Below are 25,668 nucleotides of genomic sequence, written 5' to 3'. Positions count from 1 at the left end.
TATTATTATTATTTATTTATTTATTTTTAAATAAATCTTTATTCAGATTATTACAACTGTTTCTCCTTTTCCCCCCCCATAGCTCCCCTCCACCCGGTTCCCACCCTACCTTCTGCCCTTACCTCCCCCCCACTGTCCTCATCCATGGGTGAATGATTTTTGTCCAGTCTCTTCCTGAACCCCCCCATACTCCTTTCCCCGTGAGAATTATCAGTCCACTCCCTTTCTATGCCCCTGATTCTATTATATTCACCAGATTATTCTGTTCCTCAGGTTTTTAATTCACTTGATTTTTAGGTTCACTTGTTGATAGATATGTATTTGTTATTCATAATTTTTATCTTTACTTTTTTCTTCTTCCTCTTCTTTAAGAATACCTTTCAGCATTTCATATAATACTGGTTTGGCGGTGATGAACTCCTTTAGCTTTTTCTTATCTGTGAAGCTCTTTATCTGACCTTTAATTCTGAATGATAGCTTTGCTGGGTAGAGTAATCTTGGTTGTAGGTTCTTGCTATTCATCACTTTGAAAATTTCTTGCCACTCCTGTCTGACCTGCATAGTTTCTGTTGAGAAATCAGCTGACAATCGTATGGGTGCTCCCTTGTAGGTAATTAACTGTTTTTCTCTTGTTGCTTTTAATATTCTCTTTGTCTTTTGCCCTTGGCATTTTAATTATGATGTGTCTTGGTGTGGTCCTCTTTGGATTCCTTTTGTTTGGGGTTCTGTGCGCTTCCTGGACTTGTAAGTCTATTTCTTTCACCAGGTGGGGGAAGTTTTCAGTCATTATTTCTTCAAATAGGTTTTCAGTATCTTGCTCTCTCTCTTCTTCTGGCACCCCCATAATTCTGATGTTGGTACACTTGAAGTTGTCCCAGAGTCTTCTTACACTATCTTCAACTTTTTGGATTTTTTTTTTTCTTTTTGCTTTTTCGGTTGAGTGTTTTTCGCTTCTTTGTATTTCAATTCTTTGACTTGATTCTTGTGTTCCTCTAGTCTGTTGTTGGGTCTCTGTATAATATTTTTTATTTCAGTCAGTGTATGTTTAATTTCTAGTTGGTCCTTTTTCATATCTTCGAGGGTCTCGTTATATTTATCGGCCTTTTCTAGGATATTCTTGAAAAGCCTTGTAACCGTGGTTTTGAATTCTATATCCAGTCGTTTGTTTTCCTCCATTTCTTTCGTTTGCCGCATTTCGTTTGCCGATCTGTTTCTTTGATGCCGCATTTTCACTGCTTCCCTGAGTTGGTAGGGTAGATTTGTGTGCTAGGTTTCCTATATGGCCCAGTGGGTCTGCCTCCCCATTTAACCTGAGGTGGACACTCTTGGTGCACCCCTTTGTGGACTGTGTGTAAATCCTTGTTGTAGTTAAGTCTTGATTGTTGTTGGTATCACTGGGAGGAATTGACCTCCAGGCCAGTTGGCTGTAAGGATCAGCTGTGTCTATGCTGGGAGAAGTTCGGTGCTGGAGACAGCCTTATAGGATTAGACTTGCCAAATTGCAATAGCCTCTGTGCTCAGCTTGGATGGGGTGGAGTCTCAGGGCGGAGCAGACAGTCTTGGCTTCCAGTCAGCCTTGCCCTTGCGCGCGTGCTTCCAGACCTCTGCCTTCCCTGGCTCCCGAGTCTCCGCCTGAGAGTCCAGATTCCCCCCCGTAAGAGCGTGGGTCCCCAGGGGCTCGCCTGGAACTGGGGTTCAGTGCAGTCAGAACTGGGGTTCAGTGCAGTCAGGAGCTTCCGACTCCCTTCTGCTAGGGAAAGCCTGTGGCAACCTCCGCAGCCTTTGTGCACACTGGCGCGCGCGCCTCCAGACCCCTGCCCGCCAGGGCTCCCCCGGGGCTCCGAGTCTCCGGGTGCCTTTCTCTCTACCTGACAGTCCAGACTCCCCCTGTATGAGCCTGGGTCCACAGGGTTTCTCCCGGGACTGGGGTTCAGTGCAGTCAGAACTGGGGTTCAGTGCGGTCGGGGGCTTCCTTCCCCCTTCTGCCAGAGAAAGTCAGCCAGGCTCTCAGCCTCCCTTCCTCTCTGGGCGCACAAAGACCCTTTGCCGTACCTCCAATTCTCTGTGAGCTTTTCTCTTTCCTTCTAGTTGTAGAATTTCCACTCAGCCAGCTTTCCTGTGGTTCTGGATGGTGTCCGTTCTGTCTTTTAGTTGTAGTTTTGAAATTGTTGTGCGAGGCAGCAGTTTAGGTGCTTACCTATGCCGCCATCTTGGTTTCTCCGATAATTATTATTCATCCTCTATTATATTTCCTTCTGATTTCAGAATTTTCATTACTTAGAAATATTAATAAAATTTCACCAATTCTTATTTTATGCTGGCTTGCAAATGCCACAACGAGGGAGGAGGGGAAAACAACAATAATAACATCTGGCGATTTTGCCTTTTCTCAGCAAAGATGGACTAGTGCAGAGCCATGGTGAGGTTTGCACTTTTGCATTTTTGAAATGAACTTCTTGCTTACACATCATAATCCTCACCCTTAGCAAACAGTAAACATTGAGGCTGGTAAAATTTGTGGTATATTAGAATGGCAAGGCAGGGATAATACTTTAACTTTCTGACTACTTCCTACTCAGTTTTCAGACGTCTTAAACATAGCTTAATTTTCAAGGAGAGAATGCTAAGAAAAGGTGTTTCAAACTGAACCCAAATGAAAACTTGCAAACATGAAAGATATAAAAACACATTCCTGGCAGCGAGCTGAGTTCTTAGGTGGATGCGCTTTTCTCTGCTTACCTGCATTGCTTTCCAGGCCAGCAGTGGGGAAAATGCTGCTGATCTGAGATGGGAGGACCATTTGTTGGGAGAGAAGGTACATTTCTTGAGTCATCAGCTCTAGATTCAGGGATACAGGGCCTTCTGGTTTTTCCTTAAAGTGCTGTGGTTGCAGCCTAGACCAGCATCAGAATTCCTGTTTGTGAGGTCAGCACCATGACCTCACAGCCAGGGTTGCTCAAAATGTTTGCCCAGCTTCTGGCAGGATATGAGCTGAGGCCTGGCCTGATTCTTCAGACACCATGAGGTACTGCTTTGTCCCATATTGCCGGATTTGTGTTGACTTTTCTGTGACTTCGTGTAGATAAAAAGCAAAGACATTGATATTAGGCCCTCCATAGTTTACTGAAAAAGATTGCATAATGAAAATCACTGTTTTAAAACATCCTCTGGCAGGACATTTAAAAACAGAAAACTCACCAGTAGCGCAGAGGTATTTTACTGTGTGAATGAGTATATGGTTAACCATTTGCTGTGGCAATGGCATTGCTATTGCCAATAATCATGGCTATATTTGCTATGAAACTTGCTATCAGTTTTCCTGTTCCCTGCAAATAAAAGTAACATTTTTTATTCAGTGCAAATACATCTATAGCACCAGGCAAGTAAACATTTGAAGTGATGAGACTTGGTTATCAGTGGTAACAATTATTTGTGACCCAGATACCTAAATTCACATGCATCACAATTGAGTTACCCCCTTTTGCTTTTAATATATATTGCTTTGCTCTTTGTACCAGTTTTAGTTGGAGTTGGAAGAAAAGGTGTTGGTTTATACAAATACCCAGAAACCTAGTCTCTGAGGATTAATACATATAATTTTCTTAAGGATTGTACAAACACTTGATAAATTATCTACTCCCACCCTTTAAGTAGATATTGGACCCCGGGGTGCTTGGATACTTCCAAATTTGATTCTGTGAGTTTAAGTTGGGAGATTATATGCCCCCCCCCCATTTTTTTGTTTTGTTACCTCTTTTTCTCCCTGCATGTCAATATAAAAGATACTCAACATCCCATTTTTTGAGCATCGTCCTGTCTTCCTATCCCGCCCCCCCTCTGTAACAGTCACATGTCCAAATTTTTTTAAACCTATAAGATCTATAGTCTTAAAGTATTTACTCTCTTTGAGACGAGGAGCCCTTTATGGATTCATTAGGTGTGTTCCCTTTCAAATGCATCTCTAACTGGGTTGTCTATAACAAAGCTCTTTAGAAATGAGCCATCCTGTCCACAGAGGTTGTAGAAACGAAATTGCTGGTTTAATAGTAACGCCTAGTTACGGGGACAGTATGTAACTGCTTCAGATCAGTTTTCATTATTAAAAGCAATTCTGTGCTTTTAGCATTTATTCTTATACAGGAAGAATGGAGCTGAATCTTTCACTTTTGAATTTCTATTCCCTTGGCAAGATCTCTTTCATGGAAGGGTATAATTTCATAAGCAGGAAAAAAAATTTAATGATTTTTTAAGCCACAATAAAATGGTTTCAACCAGGGTTATTGACGGTGTGTGAACGGTAGTGAGTGGTAGCAAAGGGGGCTGATCCCAGAGGCATCTTGAACGGACACCGTTCGTCTCCTGGGTCAGCTGGAACGGGGACCTCTCTGTGTGCTTTGCATCAAGTGTTAGGTGGCCCTGGCTTCACCTCCAAACTTGGGGTTCATTCCTCAAGTCACGGGGTTTCCCCCCTCCCCCTCCTTCAGGGTCCTGCTAACTAACCCATTGTGTTTTTGTTTTGTTTTCTTTTACTACAAGTGAATTTATTCCTTATCTGGATATTATTAATATTCTTACCTTTATGAGGCATATTTGAAGTGATTGCTTATTAAAAGGAATAAGTGCAGTAAGCATATGTATTATGTCTTGAGAAGGCTATGGTCTTGAACTATATCCCCAACCTCTGAAAATTTGTTTAGAACAGAAGACAGATTTTTTATGTGCTTTCCTGAAAGTTCAAATAATGTGTAGTGAGAGAGGTTGTATCTGAGAGGAAAGCAGGGTGCTTGGATTCTTGGAAACAATAATAGCTAACATTCGTAGTGTTTACTATGTTCTAGCATTGTTCTGATCACTTGAAATCTAACATGCTCACATGTGTACCAAACTTTGACTTCTAGAGGGTAGGACACTTTTTTTTGGGTGGGGGTGGGGGGGCATGGGAGAACAGTCCTGCTTTCTGGAATCTTAAGTTTGAGTAAAGTACATTCTTAAGATATATAAAAAGTATATTTCTTTTTTTGGAACTACCAAAGAGGATGGGTCTTCTAAGGTTATTTGCTTCCCTGAAATAAATTACCTTGCCCTTTTAAATTTGTTATTTAGATCAGATCTCAGAGTTAAATCACAAACTAGGATATTATATCTAGTTCAAGATTTTTGCTTATGTCAGGCCTGGCTTTTTTTGTCTCTTAAAATAAACCTGTACGTTACACAGAAATAAACAACACTGTTCGACTAGTGTTGATGTTTAGCAGCAAAGCTTCCCTGTTTTTAGGTGGAACTGTAAACCTTTTCATGAGAAGGAAGCGAGTCAGAGGGGCTGTGCAGCTGAGCCATCTGTGTCCTGGAACCCCTTTCCCTCACCGGTAGTCAGTGCTTGGGAGTAGATTGCTCTTCCTGTTTCTCCCTTTTGAGAATGTGCAAGCAAAATAGTTGCTATTTTTGACTGTTTAAAAGTGAGTCGAGTTCTAGAGATAAGCATTTTATAAGTGGTTCTTGGCTTGAAAAAATCTTAGAATTGTGGCATCAGTGGTGTAAATACAGGATTCTGGGGTGGTGTTTATATTATACTAGAGGCCCAGTGCAGATTTGTGCACCAGTGGGGTCCCTCGGCCTCGCCTGCGGGGATCGGGCCGAAACTGGTCTCTGGGTCCAGGGTGTGGGTGAAGCAAATTTGGGGCTGACAGTGCCCCAGCAGCAGCCTAACCCATGGCCGATTCTGCAAGGAATCGGGCTCCCTCATCTACTGGTCAGAGCATCTGCCCCCTGGTGGTCATTGCGTGTCATAGCTACCAGGTGAACAGTCGGTCGGATGGTCGCTTAGGTTTTTATATATATAGACTAGAGGCCCGGTGTATGGATTTGTGCACCGGTGGGGTCCCTCGGCCTGGCCTGTGCCCTCTCGCAATCCAGGACCCCTCAGGGGATGTCGGACTGCTGGTTTCAGCCCCATCCCCGCAGGCCATGGCAAGGGACCTCCGTGCACTGGGCCTCTAGTATGCATATAAGATCTTTGGTTAATCTCTTCCCGCCCTCTCCCTTCCCCCTTCCCTCTGAGATTCATTAGCTGTTCCATGTTTCCATGCCTGTGCGTTGAGTGTCTGCCCCTGGTGGTCAGTGTGCATCATAGCTACCAGTTGAACGGTCACTTAGGCCAGTGGTCGGCAAACCATGGCTCGCGAGCCACATGCGGCTCTTTGGCCCCTTGAGTGTGGCTCTTCCACAAAATACCACATGCGGGCATGCACGTTCAGTGTGATTGAAACTTCGTGGCCCATGTGCCGAAGTCGGTTTTCGGCCTGGGCGAGTCTATTGTGAAGAAATGGTTCTAACGCGAACTACACTCAAGGGGCCAAAGAGCCGCATGTGGCTCGCGAGCCGAGGTTTGCCGACCACTGGCTTAGGCCTTTATATATATAGATATTGCCATCTTATAGTTTGGAAAGCAAGATTATAATATAATGTGACTGACTTATATGTGTGCTTTGTGAATTCTTGGTGCTTTACACATGTAGGTTGTTTTAGTAATGCTGGTACTAGTATTTTTAATTGTGTATGGTCTCTTGTAAGGACTATAAAAATCACACTCAAGTTCACATCTGCTTCTTAGCCAAATGAAAGAAAAATAGTATGTGTTAATCTGAGGCGCACCTTCATTTAAGAAAGGATAAGAATAGTAGCTAATGCACAGTGTCATAAGGCTCAAATGGGATAATACACATAAAAATTATTTCTAAATTATAATATTCTATGTGTTATGGGATAATAATACACATAAAAATTATTTCTAAATTATAATGTTGTGTGTATTATGGTCCTCACATGTTGAGAAGGATGGGGAAGAAGGGTATTTGTCTTATTTTAGGTCCAAAACTCTTGATTCAGTGAGCATAGGCATAAAAAATTCAATTATGTTCAGTTTGTTAGTGGGGCGGGAACACTCCTTTTTTTTTTTTTAAATCCTCACCTAAGGATATTTTTCCATTGATTTTTTTTTTAGAGAGAGTGGAAGCAAGAGGGTAAGACAGAGAGAAATATCAATGTGAGTGAAACACATCAATTGGTTGCCTCCTGCATGAGCCCTGACCAGGGCCAAGGCCAGGGAGGAGCCTGCAACCGAGGTACGTGCCCTTCAGTCTGCAGGCCGACACTCTATCCACTGAGCCAAACTGGTTAGGGCACAACCACCTTTTTTCTTTTCCCTTTTGCATGTGTAATATATTGCTGCCGTTAGCTCCTTACCTTCAGAATAGTAAATTGCTTTAAATTCATCGCATTAGCATTTTGTGTTTTCAGTATCTAGAATTTTCTAGGTTCCTAGGTTCAGTGTAGTGATGGTTTATTATCATAGATAAGAAAAAGTTGAGGCTGTGATAGCTGCTTTAATAATAACTGTTGTAGCTGCCTTTTTTCTCCTATAGATTCTAAGCTCTTTTTGTGTTTTTCTCTTTGCAGATTTAACCCAGAGACCGACTTCCCTCTAGAAGCACCCACAGCTGTATCCATGGTCGGGGAAAGGTAGTGGCAGCAGGCACGGGAAGCGCCGCTCCGCCGCACTGAGGACAATGAGTGTGCTCAAACCAAGCGGGCTCAAGGTCCCCACCAAGATCCTTAAGCCTGGCAGCACAGCCTTGAAGACACCCACTGCTGGTAATGCCTTACGTTTTCCTCCAGAGCAAAGAAATTATAGCCCCACATGAAGGCTTCAGTGTGAAGATTTTAAAAAGGCAATCTTATAACACTTCACATTCTTGAAAAATATTTGAAAATGTTTTGATGAACAGAATAGCATCTTATGGCTAAAAGTCTGAATCAGTGAAGAGTTTCCCTTGTTGTAGGTTATCTTTACTTGATTTAGTGTCAGGTGATAAAAGAGTAGTCAAATGAAGTACCTTGGGTGTTAGATCCTTACAAATCGAAACTCTGCGGACTCCCTTAGTATAGTGTAAAGAGATATTCATCATCTGCTCTACGCCGGCCAGGCCCCGCCCGTCCCCATCTTTGCACAACTGACTCCTATTCATCAAGTCTTGGGCCAGATGTCACCTTCTCCAGGAGGCCCTCCCTGACTGCTCTGCCCAAAGGTGCTGTCTCCTCCACAGCACCTAAGCTCCCTGAAACGAGCTGTTGTGTATCTTTATTTACTGCCTGTCTCCTCATCTCTAGACTGAGCCCTATGAGGGCATGATTGTGTTGTCTTGCTCTGTCCCCCCGTGAAGAACCATGCCTAGGACTTGTCCCAGAGTGGCAGGAGCTCAAAAAAACCAGTTGCAGCATGAATAAATACATTTTCTCATTTAATCCTCAAGATAGATATTTAAAAAATCCTCAAGATAGATATTACTTCCCCCTTACCGACGAAGAAATTGAGCTCAGAGGGGTTGTGTGACATCTTAAGATCACAATGGGCCTAGGAAATGGTAGAGTGATGAAGAATGTGGGCTTTCTTTGCCAATTCACACTAAATACTGGTTAAATGCTTGCTGGGTGAGTGTATGAATGCGTTTTCAGTGTAAATATCACATTTCTGGCAAAATGTAACTTCTGTCTTTACCACAGAGTAGAGATTGCACAAGGTCGTCTTGCCTTAATGGGGCCAGATGCTGTCTCTCTTGCCTTGCTGTGACCGCCATCTCCGCCAGCAAAGAAATGGGTCACTCTGGTTGTCTTGGAGTAATGATGATAGGGACCACAGCAAAAAACCCCTCCTTCGCCCAAGCGAATGCCAGTTTCTAGTCAAATGGTCCTAGTCTTGTCAGCTGTCGTTGGCTACTCAATGTGGGAACGAAGCCCACCTCAGTGGCTCTGAGTGGGTATTTGTTCATGACGTTCAGGTTTGGGGGTGGAGGAAAGAATGAAATCAGACCTGCATTATGAACTTTGGAAAAGGACTACTTAAAAAAATTTTTTTTTGCCCTAGCTGGTTTGGCTCAATGGATAGAGCGTCGGCCTGCAGACTGAAGTGTTCTGGGTTCGATTCCGGTCAAGGGCACATGCCGGGGTTGCGGGCTCGATCCCCAGTGGCGGATGTGCAAGAGGCAGCCAATCAATGATTCCCTATCATCATTGATGTTTCTATCTCTCTCCCTCTCTCCCTTCCTCTCTGAAATCAATAAAAATATATATTTAAAAAAATTTTTTTTAAATTGACTTCAGAGAGGAAGGAAGAGGGAGAGAGAGATAGACATCAATGATGAGAGAGAACCATTAATCAGCTGCCTCTTGCACTCGCCCTACTGGGGATCGAGCCCGAAACCCAGGCATGTGCCTTGACCGGGAATCAAACCATGGCCTCCTTTTCATAGGTCGATGCTCAACTATTGCGCCACACCGGCTGGGCAAGGACTACATTTTTTTTTCTTTCTTGTTTTAACTTCATCCGATCTTAATTGCAAGTAAGGATTAAATCTCATCAGCTCACTGAGTTTCAACAGCATTGACCATGGTAGTGATGGAGCCAGTAATTTTTGCCTCCTTGCTAAAAAAGAAGGAAAGGAAGGAAAACAGGGCACTTTGACTTTCTCTAGTGTATTTCCCTTTAGGTCTGCTTGAATGTGAAACCGGTCTCTTCTGATCCTTTCATGTGTTTCCAGTTGCAGCTCCAGTAGAAAAAGCAATATCCAGTGAAAAAGCATCAGGCGCCCCTTCCTCTGAGACACAAGAGGAATTTGTGGACGACTTCCGAGTTGGGGAGCGAGTTTGGGTCAACGGAAATAAGCCTGGATTTATACAGTTTCTGGGTGAAACTCAGTTCGCACCAGGCCAGTGGGCCGGAATTGTTCTAGATGAACCCATAGGCAAGAATGATGGCTCGGTGGCAGGAGTCCGGTATTTCCAGTGTGAACCTTTAAAAGGCATATTCACCCGGCCTTCCAAGTTGACGAGGAAGGTGCAGGCTGAAGATGAAGCCAGTGGCCTGCAGACAGCTCAGGCTTCCAGAACGACCTCGCCTCTGTCCACTTCTGCAGCCAGCATGACAGCCTCCTCCCCAGCCACCCCCTCACATATTCCTCAGAAGTCGTCCCAGCCAACAGCAAAGGAACCTTCTGCTACACCTCCGATCAGCAACCTCACAAAAACTGCCAGTGAATCCATCTCCAACCTTTCAGAGGCTGGCTCGGTCAAGAAAGGAGAGAGAGAACTCAAAATTGGAGACAGAGTACTGGTGAGTCCAGAAACCTGCCAAAGTCGTCGTGTTGAACTGAGATGTAATCACTGATGAGTGGTTAGAAATACAGGCTCAGAGTCTGCTCTGGAGGAATGACCACTCACTAACAGAGAAATGAATCAGCTTTTCTAGTGGTTCAGTTTATGTGTAAACATGCTGCAAATTAGAACCTCGCCATGTAGTTTGAAAAGAGTTGTGAGTATAAATTTGCAGTAATCCTAGTTTTATCTCCCAGTTTAGCCAAAAGAATGAGTTTATAACTTATAAATAACTAGAGGCCCAGTGCACGAAATTTGTGCACAGGAGGGGGGCGTCCCTCAGCCTGGCCTGCACCCTCTCCAATCTGGAACCCCTCGGGGGATGTCTGACTGCCGGTTTAGGCTAACTGCCTCTGCCTGACAGCCTGATCGCCCCTACCTGGCCCCCCTGCTGGCCTGATGGCCCCTACCTTGCCCCCCTGCCGGCCTGATCGCCCTTAACTTGTCCCCCTGCCAGCTTGATCGCCCCTAACTTGCCCCCCTGCTGGCCTGATTGCCCCTACCTTGCCCCCCTGCCGGCCTGATCGCCCCTAACTTGTCCCCCTGCCGGCTTGATCACCCCTAACTTGCCCCCCTGCTGGCCTGATCACTCCTAACCGCCTCTGCCTCAGCCCCGGCCTAAGCTGCAGTCTGGCCTCCCTCTGCGGGAGGCGACCTGGCAGATCAGGGGAAGGTGCTGCCCCCATTACCTGCTGCTGTTGCCACTGCTGGCCTGAGCCTGGGCCCTTCGCAGCCATGCCTCGGCCCTTCACAGCTGTTGTGGCTTTGTCCGGAAGGACATCCGGAAGGTCATCCGGAAAACATCTGCTCTAATTAGCATGTTACCCTTTTATTAGTATAGATAAGGTAATTTTACTTGACAAAATAGGCTCAGAAGTGGACTTAGATGTCTTTATAAGTTTTAAAAACATTTTTTTTCTTGCTTTAATGATGCACAAGAAGTTCTATTTCTCCACCAACTAAAGTTAAAAAAAAAATTAATTCAAGTCCTAGTCAAATAGAGTTCATAAGAGAATATCTGCTATACATCATCTGCTCTTGTCACATTACCTTTTTAAGGGGGTTTACTTACCATCATATGTTATAGATGGGGAGGCTCAAAAAGATGTCATTAAGAAGCCACCTTACAAAATCTTGTTGCTCACAAAATTCCTGTGAAACAAGCCCTATTACCACTCATTGGACTTTTTATAGCTTTATAAACCCAAGCCAGTGAGATTAAATGGCTTGTTTGGGATTTGATAATGAATAGATTGGAGAGTTCAAGAAGGATTCACTGTTTCCTATTTCCTGTTTGCAGACCCACTCATTAGCCCTGCAGAATTGATCCCTGCTCTTCTCACAAGAGTTTACGAGAAGGGTGTTTGCTTCCCGGTCAAGGCACATGCCTGGGTTGTGGGTTTGATCCCCAGTAAGGGGTGTGCAGGAGACAGCTGGTCAATGATTCTCTCATCAGTGATATTTCTCTCTCTCTCTCCCTTCTCTCTGAAATCAATAAAACAACAACAACAACAACAACAACACACACACACACACACACACACATATATATATAAAAGGAATTTTAGGTTTGGTGGGGGAAAAAGTATAAGAAAACTGCCAATTCTAGGAAGTAAACAAACATGTTGGCATGGCATCCCCCCCAAGGTAAATGTATATGGTATTACTGCATCTAGAGAAGTGTTGCCAGTCTGTTTTGGGGTGATTTTTTTAATAAAGCTTCAGATTTGAATGAAGCCCATGGTTTGCTTGGAGATTTTATTGCCCACAGCCTGTTAGATGCCTCTTGGAAAAACAGTCATCATGACAGTGACTTAGACTCACCCCCAAAGAATTCAGCAGATTAGCTGAGGAGATTGCATCATCGTTAGCTAATGTGCTGAGTTCTTCTCGCATGATGTTGGTTCGCCCTGCTCTGGATGCTGTGGTGTAGGAGTGGGAAGGAAACTGAGGCCAGTTTTGCAGAGGTGATTGCTTGTAGATTCCCCGAATGCCATAAGAGTGTTAGAAGGTCAGATGTGCCAAATCTAGTGCTGGGGTCTCGTTGGCATGAGCAAGCTAGCTGCTAACATATGGTAGACTCCTACGCTATCTGTTAAAACAGTTTTTTAAATACATGTTTTTATTGATTTTTAAAAAATATATATTTTATTGATTTTTTACAAAGAGGAAGGGAGAGGGAGAGAGAGTTAGAAACATCGATGAGAGAGAAACATCAATCAGCTGCCTCCTGCACACCCCCTACAGGGGATGTGCCCGCAACCAAGCTACATGCCCTTGACCAGAATCAAACCTGGGACCCTTGAGTCCGCAGGCCAACCATCCACTGAGCCAAACCGGCCAGGACTGATTTTTTTTTTTTAGAGAGGATGAGAAAGGGATAGAGAGAAATGTCGATAAGAGAGAAACAACCATCAGCTGTCTCCTGCACACCCCCTACTGGGGATCAGGTCTGCAATCGGGCATGTGACTTGACCGGGAATTAAACTGTGGTCTCTTGGTTGTTCATATGTCAATGCTCAACCACTGAGCCACACCAGCCGGGCAAAATGTTTCTAAACTTTTATAAAAAAGGATTAAACAGAGTTGGAGGAAAATATGTGTCATCCCAAACTCATAAAAAAGTTATATTCAGAGAAAAAGGTAGAAATAAATGCCTTTAGTATTAAAAAGCAAAAAATAAACAGTATATGTCTTAAGAAATTAGGAAGGAGCCCTGTCCGTTGTTTCTCAGTGGTTAGAGCATCGGCCCGTGCACCGAAGGGTCAAGGATTTGATTCCTGGTTAAAGGCAGATGCCTGGGGTGCGTGCGGGAGGCAACCAATTGATGTGTCGCTCTCACATCCATGTTTCTCTCTCTCTCCTCTCTCCTTCCCTTTCACTCTCTTTAAAAATCAGTGGAAAGCCCTAACTGGTTTGGCTCAGTGGATAGAGCGTCGGTCGGCCTGTGGACTGAAAGGTCTCAGGTTCGATTCTGGTCAAAGGCATGTACCTTGGTTGCGGGCACATCCCCAGTGGGAGGTGTGCAGGAGGCATCTGATCGATGTTTCTCTCTCATTGATGTTTCTAACTCTCTATCCCTCTCCCTTCCTCTCTGTAGAAAATCAATAAAATAATTAAAAAAAATAAATGGATAAATATCCTTGGGTAAGAATTAACCAAAAAAAGAAGAAGAAGAAATTAGGAAGGAAAGAACAATAAACCAAAAGGAAGTGGAGAAGGGAAGGCAGCCTGCTGATAGAAATAAGGGTGCGCAGTGCGCCGTCATTGGTGGGAACTGGAGAAGATGAAGTGTTGGTATGATGCTCAGCTCCTCATTTTAACGCTCTCTTCTTCCAGGTCGGTGGCACTAAAGCTGGTGTAGTCCGGTTTCTCGGGGAGACGGATTTTGCCAAGGGGGAGTGGTGTGGTGTGGAGTTAGATGAGCCTCTCGGGAAGAATGACGGGGCTGTTGCTGGCACAAGGTTTGTTTGGAATTGGGCACCATCTTGTCTCACTCTTGCACGCAAAGGTGCCCGAGCAGATCTCGCCCGTTGTGTCTAATAACATGGGAATGGGTGTCTTGAAGAGCTGCCAGCGTTAGACACTGGTTGGGTTTCCTTCTCCCTTCGTCTGGCAAGGTTTTATGAAGCGGATCACTGTATTGCTGAACTCCTCTCTGTGTGTTTATCTGACGGTAGAAATATTCATTCCCTGTGTTACTTTAGTACCAATGAGCAATTCTGCCTCTCGCATCACATTATTATTTATGAGTGTGTTTTCTAAAACATTGCTGAGGTTATTTAGCAGCCTTCATCCGTGTGAACGCTGCCTGCTGTGCGCCCCCCCGCGCCCCCCCCCCCATCCACCTCAGCTGATCGGTAGAATTGACAGCAAACCAGTCACGACTTAGGAGTTAGGAGCGCTTTCTCGTTACAGTTTCTCTTAATGAAGTTTTTTGGTTACTGTCCTTATTATTGTTCTCTCAAGGTATTTTCAGTGTCAACCCAAATATGGCCTGTTTGCTCCCGTCCACAAAGTGACCAAGATCGGCTTCCCTTCCACCACGCCAGCCAAAGCCAAGGCCGCCGCGGTGAGGCGAGTGATGGCCACCACGCCTGCCAGCCTGAAGCGCAGCCCATCGGCGTCCTCTCTCAGCTCCCTGAGCTCGGTGGCCTCCTCCGTGAGCAGCAAGCCCAGTCGCACAGGATTAGTAAGCCTCCCCCTCCTCACTGCACGTGTCTGCCTCCCAGCGCTCGCAGCCAGTGCACCCGCTCTGCTTCTAGAAATACTAAGTCGCCCCTCGCCCTTGTGCTGAACGTTAGTCGTAGCTCGTGAATGTCCTTGCCAGAGTCACAGAATAAAACTCTAGCAAGAAAACACGTCTTAAAATAGTTTTTAACAACCCCTTTCCGATTCCTAAGGCTTCACGATGGAGCAGTTCTGGGTGAATCTAGCCACTACCCATCGATGAGATAGATGACTGCTTTTCTCAGAAATTACTTTGGGCACAAGAAAGACTGGATAACTGGGGTGGGAGGGGGGATCCTTTTCCTTAAGGACGTAGGTCTCTTTCTTATTTTAGACAGTTTTAGGAACTGAAGTATTTTGAGCAAAGCCATGTTCTTGGAATTTTGACATGAATACAGTCTAACCCTCTGAAAGCAGATAATGTGGGTAGTGTTCCCGACCTGGGCCAGAGGACACAGAAGGGAACTTGTAGAACTTGAAAGGATGCTCGGAAGAGCTATGTTTTGTTTAGTCTTCTCTCTCTATGTCCTCCTCCCACCTCCTCCCCTCTCCCCTCCCCCTTTCCCCATTTAGATCACTAAACACAGAGTCATCAGAATTAAAATAAAATAGCAGCGTCTCATTCTGGTTGATAACGCGCGCTTCATCAGGGTCAAAGCAATGCCTTTTTGGCGTCAACCCCTGCCATGACGCTTACCTACTTGAAGAGAGGCAAATGCCGTTGAAGTTTGCAACGGCAGTGCTGTCCTCTGGGCTGAGTTGGGATCTCTGCATAATGATGGTGAACTACGGACAGGATGCTAAGTGGTGTGATCTCGGTCTGCCTTCTTTCGGGTGATATCAGGCAGGGGAAGGCAAGGCAGAGGGATCTGCCCTGAGTGGGGTTGTGCTGCTCTGCCCGCCAGCCCAGGTGCACTTCTTCCTCATCAGTTCAGCAAAAACCCGCTTGGACTATTTCGTTTTGCATCTGAAGAGTTACAAATGGACTTTATGGAAAAGGTTGCCAGGAGCAACGAAGTGGAGGTGAAAAACCTCAGTGCCCACAACACCTTGTTCCAGGGGTCCGCAAACTCCAACGTGGATGTCTCGTCGGCTTTGTCAATCCTGGACGATTCCACAGAGGTGTCAGGTCTGGGTTAGGAATTCTTTCTTGAGTCATTTCTATGACGTTGTAATCATGAGTCCGTTTCCTTGGAAAATAGCCGAGCTCTCCTCGCTCCCCCCAGCCTCCCCTCTCAGACCAATTCTGACAGTTCATTCAGGGAAGGACGTCAACAAAAGAAAAAGGAGTCTTCTTGCCTTGCAAAACAGCTTACTTTAAAAAATACTTTTATACAGGGTAGCTATGGTTTCTAAGTCAAAAATCACGATAGAAGAATATGCCAAGAATATAGAAAATTTGAAATGTGACTTCCTAGAAATGTATCTCAGCAACATAATCCTACTCATATATATAAAAAAGTCCAAAGACTTTCCTGCAAAATGACCTGTTGTTGGGCACAGAGATTCCCAGGCTTCCTGGGTTCACAGTCGCTTTAGTGTCTCAGTTATTTTTTTCATGGTGGACCTAGGTCAAGAGAAGTAGCTGAAAGTTCTGTTTATTAAGTAATTAGGTTTAAATAACTTAATATTTATGTCTCAGGAGTTGGTAGCTGTTTAAAAAATGATACCTATTAACTAAAAGGACAACTATTTTAAATTCATTCTTGAATAACCATAACTCATCACTACCAGGTTGTATGCTACTGTTGGGCACCTATCAAATCTTGGAATCTCCCTGAGCACCATCGCCCTCGTTTTCGGTGCCACACAGACTTTTGTTGGCATAGTCCTTGCTTTCTGTCATGGCAGTAGCCCAAACCCAGCTTGGGAAAGACATGACGTCATCTAAAGGAATATGTATGACCACCTGAGGCGTGAAGAAATAAAATGATGTCACTGTGGTCAAGCGGCTAAATTACTAAAATCGCATCGGCTGAGGCATGAGGAAACAATTCATTCATTAGACTAGGAACTTAAACTTCTTAGGAAAGAATGTTCACGTGTCCAGACCACCTGATGCCCATTAGCCAGACCACGGAACGTCCGGAAGATGACCATCTCAGACCCATCCAGAGGCTAAGGATTCAGGACGGATCCTTCTCAAGAATGTGCACTAAGAACTCTTAGATTTTTATTTCTTCAGAGGGTATTTTCTACCTGTGTTTCCAGTTTGTAAACCCTAAAACCCTTGAATAAATCTTTAGTGTTTATTTCTAGCCACAGCCTGTTGAAACAGAATTGCCTCAAGCTGTAGTTTGCATGGTGTCCAACAGGTGTCGCTGTTTCCCTTGAAATTCACTGCCGTTTGCTGCAGTCCCCTGGGGCATCTCTGTGCAGGAACCTCAGATTTGGTGTCTCCAGGAAGAAATGTTGGTATGGGAGCGTATAATTTAGCCACACATGTAATGAAACGGGAAAGTCAAGGTCAAATGGTAAAAGAGAGAACAGGAATTCCCCCTTTCCCAGTATGTGTAATTCAAGCAATTTCACTAAATAGAAGCCACAAAGGACTACTCGGGTTTGATTGGATCCTTGCCTCTCCTAGTCATCAAATTGCCTCACTGGGAGGGGATGGCAGATCCCTGTCCTCAGACTGATTAAGAGAAGAGCATTCAAGCCACAGGTGAGGCCCCAACTGCAGAAGGTGAAGTCAGGGCTGCCGTGGCCCGCAACCTAGCGGTTGCTGAGGGAACAGCCCTGCACACACACTCGCCAAGCGCCCGGCAGTGAGTGAGGCCCTTTCTCGACCACCGGCCTCGAAAGCTGGGCTTGGAAGAATAGGACTCGACTTGCCCAATTATCTGTTAACATGTAGTAGGAGGTTCTTTGCTCTGTGCTTTTATGTGACGTTAGCCTCAGGATGGAGGATTCGGGCACGTGAAACAGGTAACCCTGCTGATCCACTCCTTTCCACGTCACTCCCCCCCCACTTCTCATTGTCCTCCCCTTCCCTCTCCATGCCCCCTTTTTCTCACCCTCTTTCCCTCCCCTACTTCTCTTGGTCCATAAATCTCTTTCTCCTTCTTTTCGTCTCATGTTTTTTTCTTTCTCCTCTTATGTGTGTCCTTGCACGCGCACTCACCCACTCCAGATCAGTGCTCCTCTTCATCTTGTCCTTGTAAATCTCTCTGGGGATGGGCATTCAGCTCCTCAAGGCTACATTGCTGGGCGAGGTCGCCTCTGCCTTTCACTCTGAAACAGATGAAGAAAGTCCTGGCACTGGTCCAACTATTTAATCAATTGAAGGAAGGTTCGTGATGCAGAAGGGGATCTATTGGTCTCAACTTCAAGTCTGACGATCAAAAGATTGCCCCAAATGCCGTAACAAGAAGACAGCTATAAGTGAAGCTTAGGTCGGAACGGAGTGGAGAGAAACGTGTTAAATGGGTTCTGTGGAATTTTTCTAGATTCCTGTAAGGCCCTGCCGGCTGAGCTCAGGGTACCTTTGACTTGAGCCACTCATTCTTCTAGACATCTTCCTGATTGGTCCACGGCCTCTTTGCGTTGATGTGTTCTTTGTGGAATTTACAGACAGGAGGCCTCGCATGCTGTCTTGCTTTCTTGATGAAGAGCCTTTCCGAGTCATTGGCAAGCCTGAGAGCTGGGGCAGCGCGTTCGCTTTGCTGAGGAGGCACCCGCCCTGCATGCATCGCTCCTGCCCGCGTCCCGCGTCCCTCGTGGCGTCATCACCCTTCACTTCTTTCACTTTCCTTTGCAGTTGACCGAAACCTCCTCCCGGTACGCCAGGAAGATCTCCGGCACCACCGCCCTCCAGGAGGCCCTGAAAGAGAAGCAGCAGCACATTGAGCAGCTGCTGGCCGAACGGGATCTAGAGAGGGCGGAGGTGGCCAAGGCCACGAGCCACGTGGGGGAAATAGAGCAGGAGCTAGCCCTGGCCCGGGACGGACACGACCAGGTGAAGTCTGGCGCTGGCCTTGTGGTGATGGTGACAGGTTCTAAGCTGATCGCGTTGCAGAGATGGTGGCCGGCTCTAAGTTGAGGGAGGAGGCCGAACTACCTTCCTGGTGCCGGGAGCTAGTCTTGGGTGTAGTCCTGGGAGCACTAGAAATGTCTTTGCTGGGCTTGTTTGAAAGCTGTGAACCGGAGTCCCAGTTTGCATCATCATAAAGACGGAGTTTTGTTCTTCTTGAGTGCACCTTAGCCTCTTGGTCTTTACGTCCAGGTCTTTTGGCCTGTGTGTGCTAGGTGAGCTGGCTTAATTGGACTTCACCTGTGATTGCAACTTGTGTTTTGTAGATGATCCTCTGCATGAGTTTTAGCTTCCATAAATGGGAATTATTGTAACATTGCCCTCTGCTGCCATCATGGTGTGGTTTCCATCCTCGTCCTCCGGGAATGCGGCTGACAATAACCTATTAAAAATCATAGAATGCGTTCTAACGTTAAAGGTTTTGGAGGAACGCCAGCCCACAATGGTGCCACTTAGCCGTAGCTCTTTGGAGGTGTCCCTGGGCCTGTCTGGGTCAGAGAGAGGCCGCTCACTGACATCTTTGCCTCCCCAGCACGTCCTGGAGCTGGAGGCCAAGATGGACCAGCTGCGAGCCATGGTGGAAGCTGCCGACAGGGAGAAAGTGGAACTGCTCAACCAACTCGAAGAGGAAAAAAGGTGAACCTAAACTGTCCCATGGGGCACGTGTGGCCTTTTCCTTTTAAACTTCCTTCCCATTAGCAACCATGTTGGTGTCAACCCGTAGAACCAAAGGAATGGCCGTGTTCAGTGGAAATAGAAGTCTTCATTCTGTGAGAGGAGGGTTTGCTTTGATTTGACTTCCTGTGAGTCGTTTGTAATCATCCAGACATGGCCTGATTAACTGAACAATCATTTGAGGAGCACCTACTGTGTGCCAAGCATCCTCTTGAGGGCAGCCTTAGTTGTGTGGTGGCGTTCACTGAGACCCAGCCCCCTGTGGAGTCATTCCTGGGGAGGGGTGCTGGGCCCAGCTCCCTAGAATTTATCCAGGTAGCTGATGAAATCCTATCATGTCTGATGGGTGATACAAGGTCCCTGTCCTCGAGAAACTCAGTACCTTATTAGGAAAAGAAGGCTCTCACGTGAGGAAGTTAGGGAATTTTCCAGGTCAGGACGAAATCAGGTGCTAAACTGAGAGAGAAAGCAACCTTGGGTGTGATAGAAGGGTTTTGAAGCCGTTAAAAAACAATCTCTCTACAAAAAACATCTTCCTGGAAACCATGTGAACATCTCTGGTTATGGGATGTTAGTCCTCGGCTGTCGCACTTAATGCCACCTTCTGCCGTTTCTGACAGCGACTTCCTAGTCGCTAGTGATCAGGATGGTCATAGACACTGCGTGGTGAGGGGACAATCAGGGGAGGTGGAACGCAGCCTCTGACCAGGGAAACCACTTTCTCACTGGACAGAGAAACACTGTACATAGGACATGCTCCTCGCCTCCTGAGTACGGGTGCAAGTAAAGGAGCGACGGTGACAGGTCCTTCTGGGCTGTTGGCTCCGTTGTGAAACCTGCCCTGGCTCTGCTGACTGCGGGGCAGGAGAACTGTCCTCCCAGCCCTGCAGTAGCTTGAGGGCATCCGACCTTTTCCCGAGAGGCAGACCTTGTCTTGATCACATCCATTCTGGTGCTTGTGACCAAGGGAACCGGTTGATTTTTCTCAGCTCTCACCCCTGCCTTCTGGAACGCATACCTGGATAAAACTCTGGAGCTTCCCGAGGAAGAGTAGAGCTCTCGGGTGCATACACCAGAGGCCTAAAGATGCATGGATTTTCTATGCTTCTGAGGCATTTCTTTCCACGGCCCTGTGCTAAGTTTACCAGGGTGTGAGTGTAGAGATGGAAGGGGACTATCCAGACAATTAGGTTCCCAGTGTTGTCATTTTTGTTGAGTGTAAGAGCGGAAGGAGGTGAAGATGACTTTGTTTTGTTTTTAATTTTGTGTTCACGGTTTAAGCATTCCATGGCGATTGATACCTGGTTTGCAAGCAAAGGGAGCTCTTGCATGCATTGGCCTCCCCGGAGTTCCACTGGAGGTAGTAACGACGTTTACGGTGTCAGACATCCCACCCTCTGTGAAGGCGCACACTTGTTCCTCGGTTATTTTCTTAAGTGCTTTGTTTCCGTCTCGTTCCACAGGAAGGTGGAGGATCTTCAGTTCCGGGTGGAGGAAGAATCAATTACTAAAGGCGACCTTGAGGTAAAACCCCTCCAGCTGTCTAAAGTGTTTATGGGTCCCCATGTTCAGAAATGTGGACGAAATCATTGTGCCAGCTGATGTGGCCAGAACAGGCAGCAGAGGGATGGCAGGAACCCCGCCTCTGGCCAGCTGGGCTGTGGGCGTGGCTGCCAGAGGTGATGGGGCAGCCTCTGAGCCTGGGACTGAGCCATCCCACCTCCTGTGGCCCAGTGAAGTTTTCACTACTCTTTCCTTGTGCTTTGAAATTAAAAACCTCGAATTGGAGTTAATCGAGTCATACATCTGGCAGTGTGTCCCAAGTGAGACTCTCCATGTCTCTCTGATGACCAGAAACGGCATTCCTTGGGAGAAGCATTTTTTGCTTCATCATAATAGTCCGAAACAGAGCCTTGCTTCTTCAACTGAGCAGGACAAACCTTTTATAACCCCGTAAAAGGGATAAATATATGTTTTAGTAGTTGAGCTTTTTACTAAAGTAATTACCAGAAAAAAACAAGAGCAATTTGTATTTTAGCTTCTTTTACTTCCATGGCATATTTTAAATTAATAGGGATTTTCCTTTACAATCAAGTTTCTCATCTCGTAACAATTATTCATATTAGTTTTTTCAAATTTAGACACCAGAGTTCAATGGTCTTGATGCTTTTCAAACCACTGCTAGATATATGACAAGTATAAATTATTAAAATTTTCAAATTCTGCAGATTTTTGGTACTTTAATCTGTAATATTTTAGTAAAAACGGCACGTTTCTGTGCAGCTCTCAAAATATACATTTATGCTACCATTACAATTTTAGAGTCTGTTGACTGCCCACACCATGTTTACATTTCAAGGGACTTCCAAATAGGATCTCTGATTTCCTTGGAAATAAATGTATCCTTATAGTTAACAAAAAGTAAGGAAAACATTTTCTGAGTTTTAGTTTTATAAAGCCCAGGATTTAATGGATTATTAGTAATAAGTCTTCATTCATTTCATATATTGTACAATTACATTTCTTTAGTTTACTTTTGTGTTATTCTCATCCACTTAAAAACACCTGAAGTTTCATTAGAAGTTTCATATCATCATCCAATTCATTTGAAATATAGCCTATGGTGTTTGGGAGAAGGACAAATGAAAATATTTACATCAGCACTAGGCTAGTATATAATCTGTCTGATAAACTTACTTGAAATTAATCAAAGTTATTTTGAAACCCTAACATTGAAACTTTAGTTGAATCTCTCTTTTGTTGTTGTTTAATTTTTTATTTTTTTACTGATAGCAAAAGAGCCAGATTTCTGAAGATCCTGAGAATGTAAGAGGGCCCTTAACTGTGTGGATATTTTCCTTGTTAACACAGATTGATTACAGATTAAAATGCTTATTGATATACTCAAATACTAACTGCATAATCTGACCTTGAGACATTGACCTTAATATTTCTGTGCATGTGGCTTTCAAAGCAGTTACATGTGTATCCTGAAGAAATTGTATGTAATCACTAAGTTCTATAAATCCATTTGTTTAATGCATAGGCGTGCATTTACTTTATAAGAAATTTTGTCAAAAACGGGCAAAATTAATTTTGTCTGGGGGCCTGGCCTTCACTTAATTCATAATGTCTTCTAATTTTAATAGAATTATTCCAAAAGAGATGAAGCATAAAACATATTAGGTGAAGGAGTTATAGAAATTCTGGGGGAAGTTTTCCCAAATTGTCTAATTTTATTCCCAGGAGAGGTAAAAGGGAATTGTGAATTCCAGACTGATTGCCTTGGGTGTGAGCTCCCCCTGCTGGCCAGCGCCTGTCCTTGCAGCTGACTAGAAATACAAACTTGGTGTTCGTCGCTGTATTTTCCCTAGTGTTTGAACCTAGAGGCCAGAATTCTGCAGTGAAGAGACTGAGAGTTTTTAAGTTATTATTTTTGAAGTGAGGTTTTTAGGGTAGCAGTGCTACTAGGCATGTAGGTGTTTTTCTTTTCCTTCCTCCTTCTGCTTAAGATTAAACACCCAATTCAAATCTTACCAAAGTGACCTCGAAAGCCTGGCTGCCTGGTGCCCCTTGCCAGCTCTAATGCCAACTGAAAGAAGCCTAAAAACTTCTCACGGTGATTTACCACCACAAGAGAACAAAATGAAGGCAAAGACTGCTTCCTCCCACCGCCTCCTGGCAGGTAGAATATACAACTCAAGACTGAAGCTTTACGACAGCCTCCGTTCTGAAGGTTCCCTTTTTGTGAAGCTACTTCAGTGATCTGGGTCTCCTCTCTCCTTCCCACACGGGCTCCCGCTGCGCCCAGTGTCCGTCTGCATGGGGTCTCCCTCCCGCCTCTCTGTGCGCTTCTTGCAGAGCCGCTGCTTGCCCTCTCCGCCTGTCCCAGGACTGCCCTCTGGGACACGTGTCTTCTTCTGAGAAAGGAGTCAGTTAACAAGGAGGGTTGTCCCGTTGGGTGTAACGTTTTGACTGCATACCATGGCGTGGATGTGGATCACTAGTCCCCATGCTGATGGCTGGTCAGAGACCGTGGTACAGTCCCAGGTCATTGGTGTGCACCCTGCCAGCAGGGAGGTCTCGCTGCAGTCACCCGGAAGGGGGAGAGGAGCACACTCAGTGGATAGGGGCTTTTTATCTTGAAGTGGTGACCTTTCACCCCCAGGACACTGAACTCAGTGTCCAGGGGAGAAAAAAGGTTTTGTTGCCTTTTGCTATTTGGATTTCAGTGCTTGAGGCTGTGACCACAGTTATGCAGTCCTGGATCAGATTCTTTTCTTGCCAGAAGCAGTAAATAGAACAACTTCTGTCTGAGGCACTCCAGAGGAAGGGGACTCTCCAGACAATTAGGTTCCCAGTGTTGTTATTTTTGTTGAGCGTAAGAGCGGAAGGAGGTGAAGATGACTTTGTTTTGTTTTTAATTTTGTGTTCACGGTTTAAGCATTCCGTGGTGATTGATACCTGGTTTGCAAGCAGCGGGAGCTCTTGCATGCATTGGCCTCCCAGAGTTCCACTGGAGGTAGTAACGACGTTTACAGTGTCAAACATCCCACCCTCCAGTAAGCTCTGCACCACTTTTTGCTTCTTTATTTGGCGTTTGTTGTCATTTTCTCATTTCCCATAATGGTTCAGACTGATAGATCTGACTGGTTGGGACCACAAAATAGTTAAGTTACTACGGTAACTAGAAGCTTCTGGGAACCGCTCTATCCGTGGGTTATGCTGGACCTCGTGGTAGAGAGGTGAGCGGGAAAGAGGTGCATTCAGACTGACATCAGGATTATTTGATGAAGATTCCGTTGTACTTAAACCTGCTAGAAAGAGGTCACCTCCGACTTCTCCATCGGTCCGTATGAGTGAGGGAGGCTGGAGAAGCTCAGCGGTTTTGAAACATGGTAGGATCTCACCAGCTCTTGCATGGAGTTCAAACTCACGCTTTTGTGTTGAGTCACCATTTCTTACCTCTGAGATAAGAACTACATCTAGGGATCAAGATAAAGAGTCCAGTTTTGGCCAAACTTTTCAACTTTTCTCCTGCTCTGAGCTTCAGGGATGGAAGCTATGGAGCATAACTGTTACTGGAATTTTCTTTTTGTAAATCTGATTTCTTTTTTTTTTTTTTTTTCTTTCCCCTGGTGACAGCCTTCAGAAAAGCCAGTGCTGGAAAGAAATTAGAGCTTTAATGGCTCTTTCCTGTCCGATATGAGAATGTTGCTGAGAATCTCACCAGAGGCCACTGGTGTGATTTCCTTAGCTCTCGTTTCTAGATTCCCTCTGTGAGGTGTCATGCTTGACCCTTGTTCATATCAAATTTGTGCCACAGTGCAAGGTTCTGCTCTAGGGATTTGCTGACCATTCATAAGGTTCGCTACATTACAAAATTCTCCGTATTTAGTCATAATGGTCATCGCAAGGGTCAATCTTTTTAAAGTCACCAAGTCAGTTACATATTCGTTAATGCCAAATAGCCGTCGTGGGGAGGAGGGACGAATGGTAGTTTAGAGGAATATTAACTGTTCTAATTTGTGCTGATAAACCTCACTTATCAATATAACTTGTATTTGGCTGCATGCATCTGACATTTTCATCCTGCCTCACGTGTTTTCCATTTTTCCTTTCTCAATAGCCTAGCCCATGTCCCCCGCCCACCTCATCCTTCCGTTGGTAGTTTTCATCCTCACCCCCAACCTCCTCATCTCACTTCCACCCTCTTCCCGCCTCCATCTCCCGTCTTGTTCATCCTCTGGCGGAAGGTACTGGTGGCTCAGCCTGCATGCCGCTGTCCCCTCTTGTGCTGGCATGTCATGGTGGCACTGTTGTGTTCTCTTCCTCTTCCTTTTTACTAACAGACGCAGACCAAACTGGAGCATGCCCGCATTAAGGAGCTTGAACAGAGCCTGCTCTTTGAAAAGACCAAAGCTGACAAGCTTCAGAGGGAGTTAGAAGACACTAGGGTAATGGTTTTCACTATTTAATGAAGCAGACCCGTGTATGTGGATGCTGGACACTCGGGTGACACGCCTTGCTGATGGCCTAAGCCTTGACCCAGTGGTTCGACCTGAGTTTGGTCTTGATACTGTTCGTGAGCTTGGACGGACGGGTAGGCACAGGAGTCTTATGTCAGATCTTTGGTCAGAGGTAAAAAGACTCATGCCTTCGTTTCACTCAGCCAAAACCAAGATCAGAAACTCCACAACTGTATGTATACATTTGTATACATGGCTGCATTTGCGGTTCTTTGTATTCCTACCCCGAAATTCATTCCTCCAGTTCGCCATAAGCAGTCAATTATCCTCTTATTGTCCTATTCCTAGTCACTGGGTTTTCTAAATACTTTTTTGTTATTGTTTTTTTTTTTTTTTTACTTTAGCTCTCTTTTCCTGCCTCCTTCCCTGGCCTCTTGGGGGAAGGGAACGGAAACATTGATTCTTTTAAGTGTGAGTTAAGGACTTTTACCCCACTTACCTTCTGTTTTTTGTTTTTTTCTTGATATTTGCTTTCTCTTTGCATTTCCCTCCTTT

General features: G+C 45.2%; 1 protein-coding gene across 10 annotated transcripts in view; it reads left to right on the top strand.

Annotated features, from left to right (window-relative positions):
• Positions 1–25,668, top strand: part of CLIP1 (CAP-Gly domain containing linker protein 1) — a 99,400-nt gene that overhangs the window by 17,013 nt on the left and 56,719 nt on the right. For 5 of the 10 annotated variants that reach the window (XM_080650677.1, XM_080650674.1, XM_080650678.1 and 2 more), the window contains exons 2-9: positions 7,456–7,650; positions 9,594–10,165; positions 13,546–13,670; positions 14,176–14,398; positions 18,197–18,394; positions 19,002–19,105; positions 20,608–20,668; positions 24,997–25,101. In XM_080650677.1, coding sequence (XP_080506803.1) covers positions 7,566–7,650; positions 9,594–10,165; positions 13,546–13,670; positions 14,176–14,398; positions 18,197–18,394; positions 19,002–19,105; positions 20,608–20,668; positions 24,997–25,101 — 1,473 coding nt within the window. In that variant the 5' untranslated portion in view covers positions 7,456–7,565. The remainder of the gene's footprint in view (positions 1–7,455; positions 7,651–9,593; positions 10,166–13,545; positions 13,671–14,175; positions 14,399–18,196; positions 18,395–19,001; positions 19,106–20,607; positions 20,669–24,996; positions 25,102–25,668) is intronic. The other 5 variants (XM_080650679.1, XM_080650676.1, XM_080650680.1 and 2 more) reach the window with 1 other exon arrangement.

The sequence above is a fragment of the Plecotus auritus genome (assembly GCF_963455305.1).
Source record: "Plecotus auritus genome assembly, chromosome: 13".
Classification (NCBI taxonomy): Eukaryota; Metazoa; Chordata; class Mammalia; order Chiroptera; family Vespertilionidae; genus Plecotus; species Plecotus auritus.
The sequence above is the reverse complement of the archived record's forward strand: the minus strand, read 5'-3'. Positions and strand labels throughout refer to the sequence as shown.